A 23,659-nucleotide genomic window follows, 5' to 3' on the forward strand; every position below is an offset into this window, starting at 1 on the left:
AGTTTGTAGTGACAGGTATCGGGCTCATCCAAGTCTCAGAGGGAAATGACTCAGCTGCAGCGTTCCCGCTTGTCTGTGGTGCTGCCATCCACGCTCCTCATGGTGAGCACAGGGTCAGGAGGGCGTAGACGTGGCCAGCGTTAGGAGCCTTTCCCTGTTAGCCAGGACATATCTCCAGTTCTAACAAAAAGAGAAAAAACCAGCAGTGCGGCGAGATGTTTCCCAGCATGTGCAAGCAAATCCGCGCGGTGTGCCTGGGCGCAGAGGCACAGCCACCCTCTGTCCTCACACACCTATCACTACAACTCTCAAAAAAAATCACATGCAGAGCCTCAATTCCATGTAAAACTGAGTTCAAACAGTACTTTTTAAAGTTAAAATCAGCTATTCTGGCATTCAGCTGAAAATTCTTGGAAAGGCAGTGAATGGCAGGCATCTCCCCGGCTGAGCAGGGTCCAGCTGAAAGGCAGCTGCTTGTTCTGCCTGTTCCTGGCAGATCTGTGCACCAGCACCCTGCACCAGGGACACAGCTCCTGCCACCCCCAGCACCCCCCCAGCACACCGTCATGGCCCCGGGGGCTGCAAAACAAATGCACAGGTGTGACCAGTGTCCCCAGGGATCAGGGACATGGCCCAAGCAGGGGTCCGGCTGCCCCTCCCGCCAGCCCTTCACACCCAGCACACCCGGGACAAACTGAACGTACTTGCCGTGACGGACAAACAGCCTAAAAGGTGTGAAAGCAGCAGGAGGCAGAGAGAGAAAAGACATTTGGGGTTAAGTGGTTTGGCTTCCTTTGGGTTCACCGAGCCCTGCCGTGTGGTCAGCAGCTCCCCCCACTGCTGGGCTGCCTGTGGGATGCCACCTCCCTCCCAGCTGCAAACTGGGAGGCCAGCAACCATTTCCTAATGCACTGGAGGTGGTGGGTGCAACCCAGCCCCAGTCACTGGTGGCCACGTGGACCCTCAATGTGCTTCTCTTCCCAGGGGAGCCTGGGGGCTGGGAGTGCTGCTCTCCACGAGCTCTTGAAAACGTCTGCTTTTATTCCAGATGTGAAACAGAAGTATTTTTAACTCATGGAAACATCCCAGAGACAGGGACCCATATTCTCCTCTCAGCTCTGATTCCCACTCTAAAGGCTCCTTCCGATCTGTTACAACCTCCAGGCATTTGTCTTCCAGCAGGACACATTCGGCACCCACCCTCTGCATGCAGGGGTGTGCTCTTTCCTGTGCAAATTCTTAAAACCAAGGTGGAGAAAAAAGCACTTTTCCTATGAGCTACACCCCAATGAACCAGAGGCTGAGACACCAAGGGCAGGTGTCTTGGCACTATGAGCTCCCTGGGTTTTGCTGTTCCAGAGGTTTGTGCACAGGCAGCGCAGCCAGCCCCTCTCTGCGGGTCCCCTCTCTGCAGGTCCCCCCTCTGCGGGTCCCCCCTCTGCGGTCCCCTCACTGGCTGCTGCCCAGGGTCACCCCAGCATCAGGCAGCGCTGCCTTGGTGATGTGCCAGTGCAGGGTGGCAGCGAGCGCCACTGTCCCATTGGCTCTGTGCAAGGATTTGTATCCTGGTGTTCAAGACAAACCCCATGTGTGTGGGATGCCAGACCTGGAGGTGGCTGGGAGGCAGCACTTTGGAGGGATGGAGTGACCGGGGTGGGAAGGGAAATGCAAGAAAGGTACAGAGTGGGGAGCACCGGGAAGGAGCTGCCCATTGGGGTCCGGCTTTGGGATTCTCAGCCCTGCCCTGCTCCCCATGTCTGTGCTTGGCCCCTGCCCCAGCATCGCTGGTTCCCACAGGGCATCTACTTACTCCACATCGCGCTTTCGGATGGTCCTGCCAGCAGCCAGGACCTCAGCCACCTTGGACACGATAGGGTCGTAGTTCATGCTGGCCACAGCCACCACCTCGTCACTCCTAGGGCCAGGCAGAGCAGAGCAGTTAGGGCAGTCCCGGGTGGCCACGGCTCCATCACCCAAAAAGCAACATGCTGGAGAGAAGCAGGAAGCAAAGAGAAACACCTGCTGCTCCAGGGCCAGGACCCGTCCCCAGCGTGAGCACTGTGGGGACAGTGCTGGCGGTGTGGGACAAGGGACAGGCGAGGGCTCAGCGCTGGCACTCCAGGCTGGCCCCGCTGTGGTCTCGCCAACACTCACACGCTGCTGTGGTGAGCATTACTAGAGAGCCCAGGAGATCCAGACAGCTCTGGGCACCCTGGCGCCTGTTGGAAAACATCAGCAAAGGTGGGTTTCATGGTGGATAAAGACCAGGACATTAGCAAGGTTGCCCAGCGTTGCTGCCATCCAGGTACGTGATCCCTGGGCTGCTGCCCTTTGCCAAGGAAGCTGAGAAGAGGGTGGTCAGGATTTCCCTGTGGGACACTTAGTTGTGCTGCTCCACATTGCCATCCCGATCCCCACCTCCCAGTGGGCAGAGCACCCACCTCTGAGCTGCTCCACAGACACGTTCCTCCCAGAGCCCTGGGACAGCTGGGGCGGCCAACAGCAGGGTCCCACCAGTGACCAAACCCCTGCCCAGCAGCGTGCCCCAGTCCAGCTGACCATCACCCACCAGGATGCCTGTGCTGGTAGCACAACACAGCCTCAGAGGCTGAATGGGAAACAAATTAAGCCGAAGGGAAGAGGATGTAAAAATGCTGAAGGTCACAAGGCAAGCAAGAAGGACTTTTCTGCTTTGAGGTTTGCAGAGGTCAACCTGAGCATAAATCTTCAAAGACTGAATTCAGGAGATGACTCATAAATAGATAACTTAATAAACAAAGAAGGTAAAGATCAGAGAAGGTGTGTGGATAAGACATTAAATACTGGCGATATTGTTGAGTAAGCTGAAGAGTGGAAGCACCCAACAAATTAAGATCTGCTCTTCAATCTGCTTCCAAAGAGCTCTTTGACAAACAGAGCAAAGAGCAGCTAGGGGGAAACGTGCCTGATTCCCAGGAGGAGGAGAGCAGAAGAGATGTTTCAGAGGAAACTTCACCTTCACGGAGCCATGGCAATTGAAATCATCTCTCACAGCTGCCCCACAAAGCCATGGGGTAGCTCCATCACAGAAAACTACCTATCACAGAATGCTGTGATTTCTAAATAAGCTCACTGCTAATAAGGGAAAGCAAGTCAGAAACAGAGCAGCAGTCTGGCTTCCCCATCCATGGGTGAGCACAGGAGGGTAGAGTGGACCAGGAGCCCAGAATCTTCTCCAGAACCACTGAAGCTTGTCCTCAGCTTAGTCCACACCAACTAGACCCAGAGATGGACCGACACTGGCCAGGCTCCGGCATGGGTTGCTGCTCCACGGGAATGGCAGCAGGAAGGGGCAGCCATGAGGCTGCAAGGAGCTCTAGAGCAGGACTTGGATGTCATTGGAAATCCCGTCCTGAGGCTCCTCAGCTCAGTGCAGAGATGTGCACCTACAGCAGAGGGCATTTCTGATAGCCTGCGGATCTTCCACCCAGAAGACAAGGTGAGAAAAAGGAGTCGTGGGCAGACGTTGATGAGGAATACATTCACACCAGAAAACAGGCACCTGTGGCAGGCAGCATGAATAATTAACCATCTGAGAAGATTACAACGTGTGCGTGTGTCCAGCCTGCTGGGCTGTCACATTCGAAGGCTGCTGCTGTGATTTAGAAGAGCCCTTTGCTTTCTGAGCCTGCCTCTGCTGTGGTGCTTGATGTCCTGTGTGATGTAAATGAGGTCCTGCACCCTCCCCAGGACAGGACAGCCTTCCCCAGGGATGTAACTCCAATGATATGTGTAGGGACTGAAGAGTTTTCTTCACAGGAGACAGACAGTCTTCTTCCAAGACACTTACAGCAGTACCTGATGGTACTGCAGTGCAGATTTCATCTTCTCCTGTTGGTCTAAGTTCAGAAATGCAAACTGCCCATGAGAACCCCATCCCACCATGAACCACAGCCTGGGGAGACCCTACAGGCATCACACGGGGCCTTGGCCTTGGCTGCTTCATCATTGTTTGATGCCTCTGGTGCTCAGCACAAAATGGGGACTGAGGCTTCAGGACCCCTGGGGGGCTCTGCAACACCTTCACACCACACCACATGGTCTTGAAGCTTCAGTGGTTCCCTCTGTGTTTGGTTTCCTGAACATAGCCAGTTCCCAGCCGGGAAACACAAAGTGGTTGGGGACCTATCCATCAAAACCAGGGGAACATGTGCCACTCAAAGGGAAGATATAACCAAGGTGTGCAAGGGAAATAAAAGGAGTATGTAACCCCACCAGCCACCCACTGACTGAGCCTCAAGCCCAACAACCACCTGACATAACCAGCCAGGAAGGCAGATGCAAGCCAGACATTTCCATCAGCAACACACGGGGCAGCCGGTCCTTGTGTGAAATAACTCACAGGGTGCTGGTGAGCTGGAGCATCCCACATCAGCAGTGGGTTTAAAACATTTTGTCTGACAGAAGGGGAAGCCAGGAGGGATCCTTCTTTTTCAAGAGGTCTTTAGGGCCAACAAGAGTGCCCTTCCTGAACCTGGGATCTGGAGCAATCAGAAGTCTTGGCATATAGGCTGAGGGAAGATGAAGCACTGTGGATGAGCACTGTGTCTACATGGTCTTCCCTTCGTCTACAGGGTTCAATGCAACAGAAGTGGGGAACTGTGAAGGAGACAACCACAGCAATTCCCTGGATCTCCCAAGATCTCCAAGGGTTGGGATGACATTGGTCTGCTCTGGCTGAGGTGCTTCAGCGAGCACAGTGTCCCATGGGGACATCTGCAGATCACTGTCCCATACACCTCCTGGCACAGGGCCTCACGCTGAGTTCTCCACAGCTCACACAGCTCTGGACAGGGATAAGCGAAAAGCTTTCGTCTTCAAATTCTGGGGAAAAAAAGAGCCTTATTGTGAAAGTCAGTGCTAAGGACAGGCTCCAGGAGTGGGAACCCCCAGTGATTCATGCAACAACCAAGACAGCACGTGCCAGGAGGAGAATAGTCCAAACCTTTGGGTGGGCACAGCAGAAGGAAGCGGGAGGGGATGGCTGAGTTGGGACAGTGTCCTCAGTCCAAAAGCATTAGCACCAACCAGCAGAACTATCACCGAACAAGAAAAAGAGGAAGAAACACTCCCGGTGGCCTCTCACAGAAGCGGAGATGGGAACTTGATCAGAGCTGAGCAAAGCAGCGGGAGTTGCTCCCCGCCAGCCAGCGCTCCCCAGTACCTCCAGCTCTCGGCGCAGGATGCTGTCCTGGTGCCCAAAAGCCATCTCCAGGAGCTCCTCCTGGGTGGCAGAACAACACAGAGCTTAGCGGGGGACCCCCACCGAGCCCGGCGCTCCCACCTGCCGCAGCTCTGCCCCGGCACCGCTGGCCCCACGCTGAGCGCCGGGTGCACCGAGCAGGAATTATGCACCTTGCCCGGGGCTTTCCTTTTGAAGAGGCCCTACAGATGTTTAATTAAAGCAATCTGACATTTCCTTTCTAATTAGGATTGGGGTAAAAAGCTAAATGCTATGCTATGGAAAGGAAGAATAGAGGTTTCAAAGATTATATGCTGTAAATAAATGTGTGCCAGTGCGGCTCATGGATGCCTAACCCCATAAAGCTGCATTTACTGCAGGCGGGGGACTGCCAGTGAGGCCAGGGGACCTGAGATGGGACAACACAGCGGCTGTGGAGTGGCTTTACAGGGGATGCAGCAGCAAAAGTACACCCAACTCTGCAAACCACTGCAGCAAAACTGCCAAAAAGGGGTTTTAATATTCCCCTAGCTTACACTCACTGAGCAGACTGTGTTTTAAAATGCTGTGTTAGCAGTTATGTGATTTAAATGCATGTCAAGATGTTGGGGGGTGGAGGCTGACAGCCCCGTGGCTGTGGCTGTGCAATGTCCCCTGGTAGGAGCTCTCCCCAGCGCAGGGGGTGCCTTGGCACAAACCAACCCTTTTAGGCAATTTAGCCAGAGACCTCAGAGGTGTATCTGTTTGCCAAAGGCCCCTGGGTGCTGGTGTGTGCTGGAGCCCCATCGTGTCCAGCAGGTTTTTATCCGAGATCCACAGGCACCAGGAGAAGGAGGGTGCGTGCTGGGGACCTGGTGGCTCATGCCGTGGGGTGACAAGGTGAGCCCCGTGCCTCTGCAAGCCCCATGGACACATCCAACTGCCAGGCTCCACCCGGAGCGATGGGGGCAAGTGGCCACCCCCAGGGAGGGGGAGGCAGAGGGGAGGCGGTGAGGGACATCAGGCAGGGGACAGAGCCCTGGTGACATGGTCTCTGCAAAGCACCTGAAGAAATCCCCTCCATCTCCTGGCATGGGGAGGCTCCATGGCCATTGAGTTCAGATTGGGATAGGACAGAGGCAACAAAAGAATAAACAGCAGCAAATATTTTGGGGATAAATTAACGATGCACAGTCTTGCCAGACTAAACAGCCAGCAGGGCTTAAGAACAGCCAAGGCAACGCATGCTGACTGTCAGTACATCTCAGGAAAGTATTCCCAGACAGGCTCCTAGCCTGGGGAGAGCTGGGTTTCACTACAGGTGTAACAAAGGCTCCTGAACTCTTGCTAATCTTCACAGTTTTTAATAGACGGGAGAGTTTCTGAGCTTAATTTGTTAAACCAGAAGCAGAAACAGTGATGCTTGAGCTCCCAGTCCAGCCCTGGTCACAGATCATTAACACAGTGATAAGATGGGAGGGAAATCCTTTATGGGAATTGCCAGCAACAAATTAATAGAAGCCATTATCTACTCTCAGATATTCTGTGAACAGACAAAGTGCTTACATCTGGCAGAGACATTAGGTCTAAAGACCAGGTTAACTTACTTTATGCTTAGCACATTGTTTCTCTAGGGCCTTTTATTAATGTCCTGCAGCCTCTGTGTCCAGAGAGGAACAAAACTAACTGGTAGAAGCTCTGACAAAAATATTTTTCAGCCTAGAAGAACATGCTTAGATAAAGGTCTATGTAGGGATGTGGAGAAGAGAAACACTTACTTGGTATAAAATGCCACAAACTTCAGTTCATCTAAATCTCCCTGAATGACAACATCATCGAACCCTTCCCCATGGCCTGGAAGGTAGAGAAGAAGTGGATTCAGCAATAATTTCTCTGGATCCAGCTCTAGCCCCTAAGACAGAGTGTTTCAATCCAGAGCTACACAAAGAGCATCCTGCAGTCACCGAGAGATCAGCACTGGAAGATGGGGTACTGAGAAGCACCCCTTCTTTCAGAGCGGTGCAAGTGCAGGGAGACTGTTCATACTGGGCCATGCCCATGATCACAGCCGGACCCTCTGGCCCTGCACCCCACACCATGAGCAGACGGGTTTCGGAGAAGATACCAGAACCCTCAGGAGCCAGGCAGGGAAGCAGGCTGGGGGCAGAGGCTGGTGCCGAGGGTCCGCAGCAAGGGAGGTGGCTGTGGCTTCCCTGCCCAGGACACCTCCGCCAGCACGAACTGCAGCAGCCTTGGGGAGCCCCATACCTGCGTATCGGATGCTCTTCCCGAACAGAGCAGTCCACAGATACGGGACTGTGCTGATCTCCATGCCGTGGGCCAGCATGTTCAGCGCAGCTATACGGCCTGGAAGAGAGAAGCGGCAGATTAAGTGAGGAAGCTCCGCACCGGAGCAAGAGTTGTGCTCTGCCTTCAGGTCACACCATGGCATTGACATCGCTAGTCCCAGAGTACAGGGAAACCAAGGCCTTCTGCGTAGGCTGACAAAAACCCGTACTGCAACAAGCACCAACAAGGCAACACATCACATCCTCCAAGGCTGGGCAGGGGCTGCTCCCGGCAGTGCAGCTCCCACTGACATCTCACCTCTGCTGGCAGGACCGACGTGCTCATGAGCCCGTTCCAGCTCAGCTTCTGCAGGGTGACAGGGCTGAGAGCTTGATGAACTGACACCTCAAATGGGGAAGGGATGGATAAATCCCTGAGGGTATGGAGACTGTTAGGGCATTGTCCCTGCCACGGGGGCATGGCTGGATCAGAATGATCCAGAGGCTGTGTCCAAAAGCTAACTGGTGTTGGTCCAGAACCTCCCACCCAGGGCACCCACCCACTTGGAGGTCAACCTCCCCACGGGGTTGTGGCCTCGGAAAGCTCCAGGTCACCTTGTCACACCAGGGTTTCCAGGCTTGTTGGTGCGAAGGGGAGAAAGGTCTCAGCCCTGCAGCATAGCCCTGGGCCAGCCCGGCAGCGTGGGCAGCCCAGCCGGGGATGTGAGCCTGAGCTGACATCAGGATGCAAACTCCTAAGAGTCCCAGGACAAGGAGATGATCAGGCTCCAGCAGTGACTACAGGTGCCTGGGAGCACATGGTGTTTGGGAAAGCCCATCCCTGGGCACCTGGTTTTGTAATGAGGCATCGTTAGGCAATGCACATCAAGAATGCTGACAAATGAAGGCATATCAGGGTAAAATACACGTGCGTCAAAAGGTTTAGTACAACTGCCCAGTTTCCCTATTGGCAGTTGTCTCATTCTCTCACTAGAGGGTTTGGAAATTTCCCAGGAATCTGGAAAAGGCTCTTTTCCATAAGCAATTTGCTGTGGCAAAGTGAAGGGACTGAAAAGCACCTACCATGCATATGGGCCATCTGCCAGTGAGGAACGTTCACCTTCTTATTATTCCTCAAGGCCAGTGGGAACGTGACTGCATCACCAGCTGCGAAGACTCCAGGGATGTTGGTTTGCATCATCTGCAGGGGGGAAGCACAAGTGCACGTGGATGGTGTTTGCACCCTACAGCAAACAGGGACCTGCCTGAGAGCCATCATGGTCCCCAGGGCACATGGCAACCTCTGCTCGGCTGTGGGACCCCCAGGCAGATGGGATTTAACATTCTTCACTTTCAAAGTGGACCATGCAGGCAGAGACCTGGAGCATCCTTCCGTCAGTGGGTTACCCAGCAAAGCGAGACACAGACTGGTGTGCTGGAGACCCTCTTAGAAGGTTGGCATCTGCTGGTGTTTGCAAACAGAGCCTGGCTCATTGCACACGAGTGATAAGCGCAGAGGCAGGTGCCCCTGGAGCAGAGGCAGCCCCCCAACACGCTCCTCGTTCATGGCACACACCACCCATCAGCACCAGCACTGCGCCCATCGGAGTCACTGGCGGTGGAAGGGAAAGTTGAGATCCTTTGTGATCCTTGAAAAGATGGATCTTTCTCCATTTCTTTCCCCCCAGATATTCACACCATTCCAGGATGGAGCCAAGTCGGACACAAGCCCCAGCACCCAGGGCTGCGATCTGCAAACCCCTCATTTGCAGGCGGCCTCAGGCACCCCGCCGTGATGCTCCCAGCATCTTGGCAGATGAACTGTCCCTGAGAGAGCAGTTCGGAGCCCTGGGGAAACTTGGCTCGGAGGAGCCCCTGAAACAGCCCCAGCTCCTCCTGCTCTCCCGCTGGCAGGGGCTGCCCCCACGCTCACCTTGTTGACCACGATGAAACCTTTGGAGTCGATGTTGATGCCACTCTGCTTGAGAAAGCCTGTCGCCGGGACTGCGCCTGCAGGAGAAGGCACAGGCTGCTGGCGCGGTAGCCGGGCGTCCCCACAGCCCTGGGGCCAGCAAGTCCCCCCACAGCCAGGACAACCCGTCTGCCCCACGGCAAAGGCAGCGGCTGCTCCGGGAGCCCCGGTCCTCCCACTCCATCACTCTCCTCACCCCCAGGGTCCCTCCTGCTCTCCTGGTCACCAGTGCACTGCTGCAATCTGCCCACCTCCTTTTTCTAATGCTTGAAGATAATTTTCAATCCACTTCTCTTTTATGGATAGTTGGAAAAAAATATATTTAAAAGGGAGTCCCCAGGCTTCCAAAGACAGGGTTCCTCTGCCTCCCTTACAGTCTGTACTTTTTCTTCAGCCTTCTTTTTCCTTTTTTGATCTTTTTTTTTTCTCTCTAGCCTTTGCAAATCAGAGTAGTCCGCAACTTTTGGAAAGTTACAGTGTGAGAAAGTATTTGTTTTTTCCTCCTCAAGAGTAAAGGAGACAAATAGCCTCTTCTATGGCAGTGACAGGAACAAAAAAAGCAGAGGAAAAATAAATTGGTTCAGAGAGGCTTTTAAAAAAAAAGCAACTTCAGAGGATGAAATTGGTTTCAATGTTTTCTTTTTCTGGAAAAAAAACAAAGCCTTTACTATTTTCCAGATACATTTTCAGTTGCATTTTGGGGTGGAGGCTCTAGAGCTGTCGCTGCCGTGTCCCCACCAGCTTCACCTCTGCCGAGCAAACCCCCACCGCAGCGACGGCCCCTTACCCACACCGACCACGCAGACGTCCGCACGCAGGACCTTCCCGCTCTTCAGCACAACCTCCTTCAGCTGCACGGCACACAGGGGGACACTGCAGTTATTTTAGGGACACAAAAACTCTGCAGCAATAGCAAGCCAAGCTGGCAGCTCGCTTCGCTTTTGACGTGCGAGTTGACCATAATTCCCTATAATGGCAACAGGAGGAGGGTGGGAGCAATGAAACTGCCCCACACACTGAGGCTGGAGTGTGTTCGCTCCTGGGAGCTAAATCCAGGGACAGGAATCTCAGGGGGTAGGAAAGGGTAGAGGGCAAAACCCCAGAGGCAAAGCGAACGGCAGCCCTGGGGGTTTGCTGGGGCCCCTGCCTGCACCCTACCTTGCCCTCCTGCTCCCGCAGCTCCGACACCTCGGTCTGCATGTAGAACTTCACCCTGTTGCTCTCAAACATCTGGAGGGGTGACACAGGACAGAGCAGGGACATCAGGACCCCCAAACCGCCCCCCTCCTGGTGTCCCTGAGCCCCTGCCCTGCTCACCCTCAGGGCTCCCCCCGACCCACCCGGCAAAGGGGGTTGGCACCACCTCCATCCCCCACACATGTCCAGAAGAAGGTGCTCTACAGCGTATAGACCATGAGAGGGAAGACACAGCCCGTTCGTTCATTCTAGTGACTGCTATCACCACAGATCAGTCAATGAACAACAAACAACAAGTGCAATAAGGGAAACGAGCAGAACCCACTCTCCCACCAAAACCACCACTCCCCAGACAGGAAAGCAAGGTCACCTTCATGACAGCACGGCCAACCCTCTCCCCGAAGAACTTCTTGAAGGGGACTTCCTCCAGCTCCACCACGGACACCGAGTGGGCCCTCTCCGTGAGGTAGGCGGCTGCCTCCATCCCTGGGGAGCAGGAGCAGGTTCAAGCAGCTCTGGGACCAGCCCAGCGCTGCCCATGCCCCCTTGTCCGCTCCGGGCTGGGGAGGTTGGAGCCTCTCTACTGGGAGATCTGGGGTGCCGCCAAGGCTGGCTGTCACAAGGGCCCACACCATTTCACGTGAGATTTATGATTTATGATGGTTGGTTCTCAGACACAAGAGGTTTCAAAGACCAAAGGGAGGAACTGGCCGCGTCAAAGCCCCAGAGTGCCCCAGGAAGCCGTAGCACCCGGAGGAGCAGACCTCAGATGCGGGAACCTTCCTCCCTCGCTGGGACTGTCTCGGCAGAGGCACGAGCTGCAGGCCAAAAACAGCCCTGGTGACTTTAGCTCTTCTCTCCAATAAGAATGGGACAATTTTCATGCTGGCAATTTCATGGGAACTTTCACCAAGACATTTTCTACCTATGGGTTTTTTTTAGAAACAGATCCTTTTGATGACCTGCGGTTTACAATTGGCACCACAATCTACATTTTTTCTGCAGATAGGATTGACTGAACCTTTAAAACAGGATCTTTTTTAAAAAAAAAAAAAAGAAGAAAAACAAATACCAAACACTTCATAATAAATTCCCTGGCTAATACCCATTTATGTTGAAGGCTTGCAGGACCCACAATAATTTTGTTATAACCATATTAAGCAAAACAAAGAACTATCAAAGAAATGATAAGATTTTTCCAATGTATTTGAAAAATTCACAACCCTGATGAAAAGTAGAAGAGAAATAAACACACAGGTTTTCACCTACCAACACAACTCTCCCAACTGAAGCCAAACCTGCACTGACACATCAGATTTGAAACCACCCAAGCACCAGTACTGGACTTGCCGCATGCTTTTTGGACCAAGACAGCAACACCTGTGTCCACGCAAGCTGAATGGCACAGCCTCTGCAGTAAAATACTTGTCTTCAGGAAGGAGGCGTCCTTACCACCCACCTGCAGCTGGAGGTTGGACAACCTGAGGTCCAGTTTAGTGGGGGTTACCTATAACTGAGCAGCAACAAACAGGGCGAGGGACCGGTACTGTCTGCAGGAAGCCAGGGACACGTGAGACTGGACACCGCAGAGCGAGCGCTCACCCAGGAAAGATGCTCCCACGATAACCACATTCTTGCTTGTGGCCAGCTTCACCACACGGTTGGCATCTTCGGGTGTCCGGATGTTGAAAACATTTTCCACCTCCTTGCCTTTGCAGCTGAGAGCTTTGGGCCTGAAAAACACACATTGAGGGTGATACAGGTGTTTTCCCTGACTTTGTGGTGGTAATTGGGACTGCAGATCTCCTTTCTGGGGCTCCGGCAGCATCTCAGCCTTTCCTTTTTTTTACCTTTCTCCAGGCTGGAGATGTAACATGGAAAAAAAATGCTGGTGGACAACAGCTGGATCACAACCGCGATCGCCGGCACAGCAGGGGCTGCTCTGCACCCACCCCCGGCCCCATCGCTGCACCAGGGATCAGCTCCTTCCCGGGGCGGGTTCTGCTTTGCAGCTTGTGCTCAGCTGCTGGCATGTGGTAAAATTTTCAGAAGCTTAATAGGACACCGAAAACTCACTCTGTCCTCCAGCAGATGCTTTGGAGCCAGATATTGAAAGTTTCATAAGCCCCTGCAGAGGCAAGTTCCACTGTCAGTTCCTTGGGGCACGCTGCTGACACTGTAGTAGTTTATTCTTGTCCTCCCCATGCACTTACTGGAGCCTACGCTCTTTTAAATATCTGGCCCCTGCACGCCTGACTCCCATCTGGAAATGGGACAGACAATCTTAAATAATTTAGGTACCTTAAAAACATTTACCCAGTGTACCTGGAGCTTGTGCATAAGGATTTTGAAATTATTGCCAAAGGCTTAATCCTCTTTTGAACCTAATTACTTGGCTGGTGCAGACGGCGTTTTGGCTGGGGTGCTGCACACCCGGCACCAGCCGCTGGTGCTCAGTGGGACTGTGGCTTTATCTGCACACGGGGGCTGCAGCGGGAGCCCCTGCTCCGGCTGCTCTGCCGCATGCCCTTCCCACACAAGAAATTTTGCAGAGGCTGCATTTCTCCTACGCTGTTTTGTCCCTTGGCACTAGGAGCACAAGGAAAGGGAGCCAGGATGCCTCCTTTTCATCTTAAAGGGCCAATTTTGATAAATCCCCTATTGAAAACAAACCAAGGCACCACTCCCAGGGTGCTGGGGACGGTGCCGGTCCCAGGCGATGCTCTGCACCCAGCAGCAGCTGCGCAGAACAGGACAGGCACTTCGCTTCTGCCTTTCCTACAGCTGGAGCAGGTTTCAATCTGGAAAACCCCCTCCCAGAGGTAAGTCCCACAGAGGGGTCTGTCAGGCTGGGGCAACAGCAACACCTATTTGAAGCTGCAACAGAGAAGCATTAAGCTTTCATTGTCAAGAAAGATCTTAAAGGTGGGCAACAAACAGAAGACGAAAATTCAGAGGGATGAATTATCTGATTGACAGGGTTGAGTATTATTGAGGGGTGAAAAGAAGAGCAAGGTGGCGAAAATGACCTCTAAAAAAACCCACTTCAGAATAATTTAATTTTGGAGGCTTTTGTTAAAGAAAATATGTTCAAGGTATTAATTTTCAAAATATGCTCAAGGCATTAATTTTAATATTCTAAGGCATTAATTTTAACATTCTAAGATGATTAACTCAGCGGGAATTTCATGAGTCTCTCCCATACACTTCTTGCTCTTCCCCGAGGGAACGGAACAGCCTTAAGGTGCTGTTGGCAAATTCCTCCACCTTTTCAAATCTCTGGTTTCTATCATTTTTTTAACATATCCAATAGGTGTTCCTTCTCTTGCAGACAAATTCAGTATCCAAATTCAACCACTGTTTGACCCCTTATCCCCAGGAGCAAGCTCCTCACGTTCTCAGATAATACAGTTTTCCCAGTCTTTAAAATGTTTGTTTGTAGCTTACGTGTTTCCAGTTGCTATCAGCAGCTTGTTGTATTCCATCTTAAATCCATCCTTGAACACAGCTGTCTTGTTCTTGATATCTATAGCTGCAACCTGAAATCATTCCTAAATAATGTTAAGGGATGAAATCCCAGATGTTCTCTAAGATTCCAGCCCAGCCAACTTCTCTGCTAGGTTTTAGTTGCCTGGATTCCTGTCCACAGCTTAGTCAACCCAGACCTTAAATATGCCTAGCTGCCTTTTCACAAATCCTTAAAGATTTCCCAGGATAAATAAAATAATGGGGAGAAATGCTTAAACCATCATTGTCTGCACCGCTCGCAGTCTGATTATCCTGATCAGAGGCCAGTTGGTCACCCCAGATCCACATGAGGACGCTTGCAAATGGCAGGTAAGAAATGATGGTTACCGTGGAGTTTGTACAGGGTGTCCTTCCCGCCACGGGAAAATCGCATTAACTGTGGTTTTGAGCAACCACAGGCAACCTGTGCCCTGGGGCATAAAGCTGGGGAGCTGGGAGAGACACAGCATTGCTGCAACAGCATCCAGCGAGCCAAGAACAGAGACAGTGGCCACATTTCCTAAACACAACCTTTGTGCCCCAGTACACAGAAGACACCATGCAGGTACACGTAGGACTCTCCTTACCTGCATTTCGGTCAGGACTTCGATGTCATATGTGCGGAAGAACTCCTTGGGGCGCAAGGCAATCTGCTCTGGGTGGGAATCCATTGACTGCAAAAAAAGCCATTTTTCTGTCAACTCCTGTGTGTTGAACAGGCAAATGGAGAAATGCCTGTTACCAACTAAAGTCAGCAGTTGTCTGAAGTCAGTCCTTATGGCATGGGTTGAGTTGCTCTATAGGGGCTGGAATCAAAGCCTATTCAAGTAAAAGTTGTCACAAGATGCTGAACTGGGCTCTGGTTCCCTCTCTGCCTGCTCGGCGTGGTGGCGGCATTGACAAGACCTCAGGCAGGACTGCAGTGAGTGCTTCTGGGTGTCGGCAAAGCAGCTCTGAATGCAGCTCCCCATAACACACAACTCCAGAGAGGCAAAAGAAGGGAGTTATCCCTCCATTATTTGGAAACCAACCAGCTGCTTTGGGAAATGGAAGACAAAAGAGCAGTAAGAACTATCAGGATTATCACAGCAAGGGCAACATTTCCAAAAGGACCTGAGTTAGTACCACGAGTTCCCTCGAAAGCCAAAGCAGGGGTGTGTGGCACATATCTGCTTGTCTTAACTGCCACGTGCAGGTTCTTGTCCTTCTCAGCCTTCCTTTCTCACTTGGGTGAGACCTACATACAGGGTTGAGCTCACATTCAAGCCCAAGTTCCTCTGTCCTTCTAACTCTGTGTCCACAAGCTCAGGCATAGGTTGGGGACAAGCTGAGCCGAGTGACCTGTGTGCAGGCTGCTCTGTGCTCCAGCACATCCCTCCTGCCTGCAGCACCGTGGGGACAGGCATGGCCACACATGCCACGGTCAAGCCCTGCAACATATCACACAGCACCGAGCAGCAGCATTGTCTGCCTGCACCGCACAGGCACGACGTTTGAGCTTGACCCAAGAGGGACAGGGGATGCAGGAACCACGGGCTTCACCATCTGCCCCGGGGGATGGATGTGCCAGGTTCTTCTCCCTGGAGGTGGCTTGGTCAGCGACTGGGACGAGCCCTGCAGGACACGCCCTCACTGTGACTTCAGATAACCCTGTACTCAGAAAAGACCCGTTTCTTAGGACTTGAGGCAGATGCAGGGTCATACGGGTTTTACTGCAAATTCTTTAAACACCCAACATTTACAGAGAGGAACATCTGACCCCACAGCTTGGGAGCGGTGGCTCCCATGCCGGTGCACAGGGCGGGCAGCACAGAGCTGTGCACAACCACCACGGGTTTTACTGCTGCTCAGTGCTCCAGAGATGATAACAGGGACATCGCAGCACACCAGGGAGCAGGTCATTGTCCAAAGGGGACAAAGAGGAACAGTCCAGTGAGACCTCAGGACAGATTGATAACAGGTGTTCAGCAAGGCAGAGGAAGGGCAATGCTGCAGTTTTTGGAGGCAAGAAGTCTGCTGCTTACAGCTTCACGTGTTCCTCCTCTAATGACTCTTTCCAGGGTTAGTCCCACTTACAGTAGGATTACAAAAAATCTCCTTTTTTCCTAGTCTGGTCCAGAATATTCTGCCTTCTCTTCCATGGGCTTTGTGCACCTTCCAAAAGCACCTACAGCTAGAGGTGTTTAGTGAAGACTTTAACAAACCAAGCATAACATCTCTGCTGTGTGAGAAGTTCTTACTATTTAATGGGAAGCGGAAAAAGAAGTTTAAGACTCACATGATGGGGATAAGTGTTTCTGAGAGCTGCCTGGCTGGGACTGTGAGCTTCTCCAAGCTCGCCAGCACAGCCCCTGTGGCTCTTGGACGCAGGTTTCAGCCAGATGCTCTTCACCCCAAGCAGGTCTTGTCCAAGCACAGAAATGGCTTGAATGCTCTCAAAAGCCACATGCATATTTGCCTGCCTTTGAAAACCAGTTTGCCTTGGAGGTGGAAGTGGAGTTAAATGCTGTCATTATAGAGTACCAGCTCCCACAGATAAGCATCTCTGACATAAAGGGGAATACATATACTGCCTGTTCTTATGTTATCTCTAAGCTTCAAGACCAAATGCTGCTGTCCAACCTGAGTTGCTGCCTGATAGCAAGTAAGGCCCAAGTATCAGTAATAAAAATTTTGATTAGAAGATCATCCTGTGTCTACAAATTGGAATGCAAAATGGGATGTGTGCCAGAAAAAGTCATCTTTGCACTGTGATCAAGTTATCAGGTCGTGATGATGACTGATAATAATAATAATTACGGCATGGTAAGAACCATGCACTAATAAAAAACCTGGTAGACAACACAATTTTTTCACATGCCCTGTTTCATTGCCCTAAAGATTTTGGTCCAGAAACTTAATAAGAATCCAGGCATAAGCTGGCCAAGACAGCTACTGCTAGACCTATGAAGAATGCCTTTGTTTCTGTGCTGGAGTATTCTTAGTTCAGAGTTTGTACAACTTTTGTGTTTCATCTTTCAGTCACCAACAGAAAATTCAATGGAAAACAGAGACAGGATGAATAAGGAAGAAACATGCTGCTGCAATGAATAATGGTGGGGAAGGGTCCTAGGGCAAATTTTAAAACTGAGGAGGAATATGACATACCTGAGGTGATACAAACCTTACTGAGCTTTGGTCTGTCATAGGGCAAGTGTCTGTCCATTGTGCACATCACAATCCTGTCTGAGAAACCCTCCTGGCGCAAGGTCTCTGCACAGACCAGTCCAGCGGCTCCTAAGGGAGAAGGAGGACCGGGGACAGCCGTGCGTATAGAGCATTTGAAGGTCCGAACCCTTTGCTCCTGAACCCCACCAGGCCTGACTCCAGAAGCACCATCTCCAGTAGCCCTGGCCTTACTTCACAGTCCTTCCCAAGTACAACGGCAGATGCCACCTGCACGGGCAGCCGGTCGGGGTGGACGCACCAGGCAGGAGGAGGGACTCTCTGCCTGTGGAGCATGACTTTAATCCTCTGGGGGACCTGCTTGTCCCTACACTCACGCACACCCACCAAGAGCACACGTGAGGAGTGCTGCCAACACCCGCACACCTCTCACAAGCTTGGGGCGCAGGCAGCTGCTCAGACCCTTGCACTGCCCTGGTCAGGGAAGGGTCTTGCAGCTTCTCCTCTGCACACTCAGCTCCTGGGGAATTTACAGCCAAACACGGAGGACACGGAGCCCTCTCTTCTTCATGGCTGAAGTACCGGTTGCACGCTCCACTGTAGAGGATTTTACATGCAATTTCTTTGAGCTTTTTTATTTGTTTGTTTTTAGACATAGAAAAAAGACTAAATCAAACAAAAAGCTGCCTTGGGATATGCTGTTCCCCTGCAGCCAGGCAGCCTGATGGGCACGCTCCTTCTTCCCTGGCCAAACTGGTGATACTTGAGAGTTCAAGTAAGTCCTGAGTCTCTTCTCAACCAACGAAGCCTCACTCAATGAGTATTGTAAAGACCATGGTTTCTGTAATACCAATGAAAGACGATTGTCCAGGACAGAATCATGGTTTGGTCCATCCACAAAAGGCTCCTGTTGATGGAGGCATGGAACAGTGGAAGAAGGGACAGGTGGGTGGCCAGCCTGTGCATGCTGCCTGGAGCACACCGAGCCAGGATCGACGCTGCACTCGTGCCAGGGTGACCCTCACATGAGCGAGAGGCCGTGGTCTCTTGCCCTCAGCTCTGCTGGGCATGGCTGGATCTCTGGATGAGTGGTCTCTTCCCAACACTGCTTCCTCACAACCCCAGCTTTGAAATCTCCTTTCTCACCCACCAGAACAGACCTTGGTCTTTAATAGACCTCTAAATTTAGCTGTTCAAGCCTGAGAAAGTTCCTTTAGCAATGTCTAACATTGCGTGTTTAGTGACCTTGCTGAGGATTTTGATGACTGTCCAGCCCTGCTGTACCCCAGGACAGCCCAGCTGACCTTGCAGAGCAGCAGTGTCACAGCCCAGCTTTCAGCCAACAAACAGCAGGGACACAGGGAAGGGAAAAATGTGGCCCAGCAGCGAGGGAAAAGCTGGCCAGGCTGGCTTTCCCCTCTGCGCAGGCTGTGAGCTGCAACTCAGATGTCAGGAGCAGGAGATCGCTGGTGACCTGGGAGCTGTGATCAAGTGAGAACAACCCTTGTGCCAGCAGCAGCTGTTCCCTCCCAGCCCCAGCTCCAACACCGGGCAGCTGGCATCCTCCTACCACCCTCCATTTCACCACAGTATGGCCCAGGGTAGCGCCCAACCCATTACAGAAACAGGCAAACTCGGAAGGTGGGATCCACTCCATGAGGCTTTCTACAAAAATTGCATTATACAATGGGAGCTGGGACAAGAGATAAGAAAAGCTAGCTTGGCAGTTTCGCTATTCCATGCAGGGATCTGATATTTTCTAAGAAGATGGAAGAAGTTATCTTCAGAGAAGCGCTTTGAGGTGAGAGCTTTGCAGCTGCAGGCAGCTGCAATGCGATGAGACAGAGATGTGCAGGGTCCAAGAGGAAAAGTTGTATCCACATAATGGGAACATCTGAGAGGACTTCACACATATTGGTTGTGGAAATCAGGGATTACTGATGTATCTAGGGAGAGTCTAGAGAAAAGAGGGTTCAGGGCACCCACTACAGAGGACTGTGACAGGGAACAGCAAAGCTCTACAGACCAGAAGCACAGGGCACCTTTGGACCATTAGTATGTAGGACAAAAAAGACCATGAAGAACCTCTGGACACAGGAGGGGTGCCAGAAGGTGCGTGGTACACAGACACCTTGCTCTCTGCACACCCACCCGGGAGAGGACACACATGGCGGTCCCAGCACATGCCACCCGATACCTGCACCGATGATCAGCACGTTGGTACTGCTCAGGTTATAGTTGCTCAAGGAGATGCACTTTGCCATCATCTTTGTCCTCCTCTGTGTCTGAAGAGCCTATGCCACCAATGACAAGAAGAAAAGTCATTATCTTTTCTCAGCTTTAACCTGGGTAGCCAGGCAGGAATAGGTTCCTTTCCAACAGAGCTGATGTCTGGGCTCAAGAGCACAGACGACCTCTGTCCTCGCCATGTCACATTCAGACCCAGCAGACAAGGCCAAAAGGCTGGTGGAAGAGGCCTGTTTCCATGGGCAAATTAAATTAAAAGTTGCTTAAGGAAACAGGACAAGTTCAGACAAACACCTGGTAAGACCTCCTGAATCCATGGACACCCCAGCTGAGGTGTCCGGCAGCTGCAGGAGGCTGGGGGAGCACAGGCAGGACCAGGGAGGGGACACTGCACCTCTGCCCTGCTCCACTCGTGCCTCCGCGCAACTTCAGGCTGTTGCTTGAGACAGGACCGGGACAGGTGGACCTGTGGTTTAGCCATGTTGGATGCTCACATACCCTCCTGTTCAGGTACTGCTTCTGCCAGAGAGCCCAAAGAAAAGCATTCCCCCCACCCCATGCCCACAGAGCGAAAAGCAAAAGCATGGGCCTTGATTTTGGGATGTCAGTGGCTCCTCACCTGCTTGCTTGCTCGGATGTACACCTTCTCCTTCTCAATCTTCACCTGAGGGTGACAGAACAGCAGTGGTTTGCAGGACGGTGAGTGCCTCCAGCATGAAGAGAGTGATTACTGCCTCTCTGCAACAACTAGCGAACAGAGCAGCGATCTCACCAGGTCTCCTGTGAGAGCGTCTCAGGCCATGGCAGGGCTCGTGCCAGCTCAAGACTGTAAGATGTTTCCTGTCTCATATCAGCTACACACTGGTGGTCGGTGTAAAACCTGATTTCCATCTCAGGCTTATGGCTGGTTTCTCAGTCCCACCCCACTCCTGCTCAAGAGACTTCCCAGACTGTGCACCTCCAGCCCAGGTGACCAGGAGATGTCTGATGCCCATGGGTGGATGCAATGAGAGCTGCAGGGAGGAAGGAGAGCTGGGTGAGGTGTTGCACTCTGCAGGCCACCCAGTATGTGCATGGAAATTGTTTGCTCCACGCCTTCAAAGAGCATGTTTATCTCCTTGCAAACAGCCATTTTGTGGATGACACCAAGCTGAGTGCTGCGGTTGACATGCCTGGGGGATGGGATGCCACCCAGAGGGACCAGGACAGGCCCATGTGAACCTCCTGAAGTTCAACAAGGCCAAGTGCAAAGTCCTGCACCTGGGTCAGGGCAACCCCTGGTATCAACACAGGCTGGGGATGAAGGGATGGAGAGCAGCCCCCAGGAGAAGGACTTGGGGTTCTGGGGTTTGAAAGATTGGACATGAGCCGGCAATGCGCGCTTGCAGCCCAGAAGGCCAATCTTATCTTGGGCTGCATCCCCAGCCCCGTGGGCAGCAGGTTTGGGGGGATCCTGCCCCTCTGCTCCGCTCTGGTGAGACCCCCCTGCAGTGCTGGTTCAGCTCTGGGTCCTCAGCACAGGACACACATGGACCTGCTGGAGAGGGGCCAGAGGAGCCCCAGAAATGATCCGAGGCTGGAACAGCTCTGCTGGGAGGACAGGCTGAGAGAGCTGGGGTGTTCAGCTGGAGAAGAGAAGCTCTGGGGGGACCTTATTGTGGCCTTTCTGGACTTAAAAGGGGACTGATAATGAAAGACGGAGATGGACTTTTTAGCAGAGTCTGCAGTGACAGGACATGGAGCAATGGTTTTGAACTGCAAGAGGGTAGATTTAGATTGGACATAAGGAAGAAATTTTTTACAATGAGGGTGCTGAGACACTGGCATAGGCTGCCCAGAGAAGCTGTGGATGCCCCATCCCTGGAAGGGCTCAAGTTCAGGTTGGACGGGGCTTTGAGCAACGTGATCTGGTAAAAGATGCCCTGGCCCAGCAGGAGGGTTGGACTAAGCGATATTTAAAGGTCCCTTCCAATTCAAACCATTCTGTGATTCTCCGATTTCCCTAGCTGCTGCAAGAATGAAGGTCTCACCTGGAACCGGGGTAAGCTGTCCAAGCCAGGAAAGTCCTCTATGTCGCCTGTGCTGATGTTGAAGCAAGCTCCATGCCAGGGACAGCGGACTCTTCCTTTGGACAGAACCCCTGCACGGAACATGGCAGAGCAGAGTTGGTGCTGCCCTGCAGCTGCCTCCCACCCCTGCCCACCGCCCGCAGAGATCGAGCTGCCATGACCTGGCCAGGGCAGGGGTGGCAGAGGCCAGGCCTCCCTCCTGCTGCCCCAGTGATGGTGGATCCCTTGGCTTGTCCACAACGTGGACACCACTGCTGAGTGAGGCTGACCTCCTGAAGATCAAGGTTGCTGCCCAGGGTCTCCTACAGCAGCAGGAGCCGTGCTGTTCCACATAGAGCAGCTTTCAAGTCCAGACTCTGTGAGTTCAGCCCTGTGATACTCCTTCTTTACCCAGAGGTGTCACCTCTCCTAGAGGACCTATGGCAGATGTTGTGGACCTGGATGGTCATCTGCGTGTGGGACTGGTCCAGCCATTTGGGACAGAGGGTGACCACAGTTACCAACTGGGATCCAGTATGAGGGATGCCATCTAAAATGCCCTCGCTGACGGTGCCCTTCCAGCGCATGTGAGCGCAGGTCCAAAGCTGCCTGCTCTGGACTAACCTCACTCTGCAGCAGGGCCTGGGGCTGCAGTCTCCAGGGTCTCGGAATCACCTCCGCAAGCCTTGGTAGCACCTGGAGCAGGCAGAGCCTCAAACAGAGCACCACTTATTTAGAATAAGTAAGTTCAGAACAGATCCTGACACAGCAAAGAGTCTGCACACCACCAGGAAAGCACGAGGCATGCTCAAAGCCACGAGTAGGCTTCTCGCAAGTGCTTGCTCAGAGGCTGCTACCTTGAACTTTGGCTTTCCCTGCTTCAAAGAGCTGGCTCCCAACGCTGGAGCAGAGCAAACGGCTACAATTTGGCCACACCAAACTGGTCCTGAGCTTGCACCTTTGCTTGCCAAGGCACAGCCATGCCACGTCTTATCACCCACCACGTGTGGGGACACAGAGGCAGCCCCTGCACTTCTGCAGCAAATCCTGTATTCCCCAAGGAGATCCCTGCGCAAGCGGCCAGTCTCCGGGCTGCACCCACAGGTCTCTGCAAGGCAGGCAGGCTCTCACCTCCATTGGCCACCGGAGCTGCGTGGGGCTCTTTGCCCTGCCCAGCGAGACACAGGCCCCAGGCAAGGGGCCAAGACCGTGGCTGCGGCTCCTGGCCCTGCGGCTCCTGGCCCTGCGGCTCCCGGCCCTGCGGCTCCCGGCCCTGTGGCACCTGGCCCTGCAGTACCTGGCCCTGTGGCTCCCGGCCCTGCGGCACCTGGCCCTGCGGCACCTGGCCTGCGGCACCTGGCCCTGCAGTACCCGGCCCTGCGGCCCCCGGCCCTGCGGCACCCGGCCCTGCGGCACCCGGCCCTGCGGCACCCGGCCCTGTGGCTCCCGGCCCTGCGGCTCCCGGCCCTGCAGTACCTGGCCCTGTGGCTCCCGGCCCTGCGGCACCTGGCCCTGCGGCACCTGGCCCTGCGGCACCTGGCCCTGCAGTACCCGGCCCTGCAGTACCCAGCCCTGCGGCACCCGGCCCTGTGGCTCCCGGCCCTGCGGCTCCCGGCCCTGTGGCTCCCGGCCCTGTGGCTCCCGGCCCTGCGGCACCCGGCCCTGTGGCTCCCGGCCCTGCGGCTCCCGGCCCTGCGGCACCTGGCCCTGTGGCTCCCGGCCCTGCGGCACCCGGCCCTGTGGCTCCCGGCCCTGCGGCTCCCGGCCCTGCAGCACCCGGCCCTGCGGCTCCCGGCCCTGCGGCACCCGGCCCTGTGGCTCCCGGCCCTGCGGCTCCCGGCCCTGCGGCACCCGGCCCTGTGGCACCCGGCCCTGCGGCACCTGGCCCTGCGGCTCCCGGCCCTGCGGCTCCCGGCCCTGCAGCACCCGGCCCTGCGGCTCCCGGCCCTGCGGCTCCCGGCCTGCTGTGGCTGCCCAGCACTGTCCTGTGGGCTCTCGTCAGGATGCTCTGATGTCTTCCCCAGGATCCCACCTC

The 23,659-nt window shown here is 53.6% G+C and overlaps 1 protein-coding gene across 3 annotated transcripts in view; it reads right to left on the reverse strand.

Moving 5' to 3' along the window:
- Window positions 1-140: 140 nt before the first annotated feature.
- Window positions 141-23,659, reverse strand: part of AIFM3 (apoptosis inducing factor mitochondria associated 3) — a 36,732-nt gene continuing 13,213 nt past the window's right edge. For 2 of the 3 annotated variants that reach the window (XM_065646419.1, XM_065646417.1), the window contains exons 4-19: window positions 21,607-21,716; window positions 20,196-20,240; window positions 19,527-19,623; window positions 17,328-17,440; window positions 14,752-14,838; window positions 14,105-14,196; window positions 12,260-12,390; window positions 11,028-11,143; window positions 10,619-10,690; window positions 10,248-10,311; window positions 9,422-9,498; window positions 8,572-8,689; window positions 7,469-7,567; window positions 6,979-7,054; window positions 1,811-1,915; window positions 141-180 (exon numbers count right to left, since the gene is read on the reverse strand). In XM_065646419.1, the coding sequence (XP_065502491.1) occupies window positions 141-180; window positions 1,811-1,915; window positions 6,979-7,054; window positions 7,469-7,567; window positions 8,572-8,689; window positions 9,422-9,498; window positions 10,248-10,311; window positions 10,619-10,690; window positions 11,028-11,143; window positions 12,260-12,390; window positions 14,105-14,196; window positions 14,752-14,838; window positions 17,328-17,440; window positions 19,527-19,623; window positions 20,196-20,240; window positions 21,607-21,716 (1,442 nt within the window). Of the gene's footprint in view, window positions 181-704; window positions 726-1,810; window positions 1,916-6,978; window positions 7,055-7,468; window positions 7,568-8,571; window positions 8,690-9,421; window positions 9,499-10,247; window positions 10,312-10,618; window positions 10,691-11,027; window positions 11,144-12,259; window positions 12,391-14,104; window positions 14,197-14,751; window positions 14,839-17,327; window positions 17,441-19,526; window positions 19,624-20,195; window positions 20,241-21,606; window positions 21,717-23,659 lie in introns of all 3 variants that reach the window. The other variant, XM_065646418.1, reaches the window with a different exon arrangement.

The sequence above is a fragment of the Caloenas nicobarica genome, chromosome 16 (assembly GCF_036013445.1).
Source record: "Caloenas nicobarica isolate bCalNic1 chromosome 16, bCalNic1.hap1, whole genome shotgun sequence".
NCBI classification, from domain to species: Eukaryota; Metazoa; Chordata; class Aves; order Columbiformes; family Columbidae; genus Caloenas; species Caloenas nicobarica.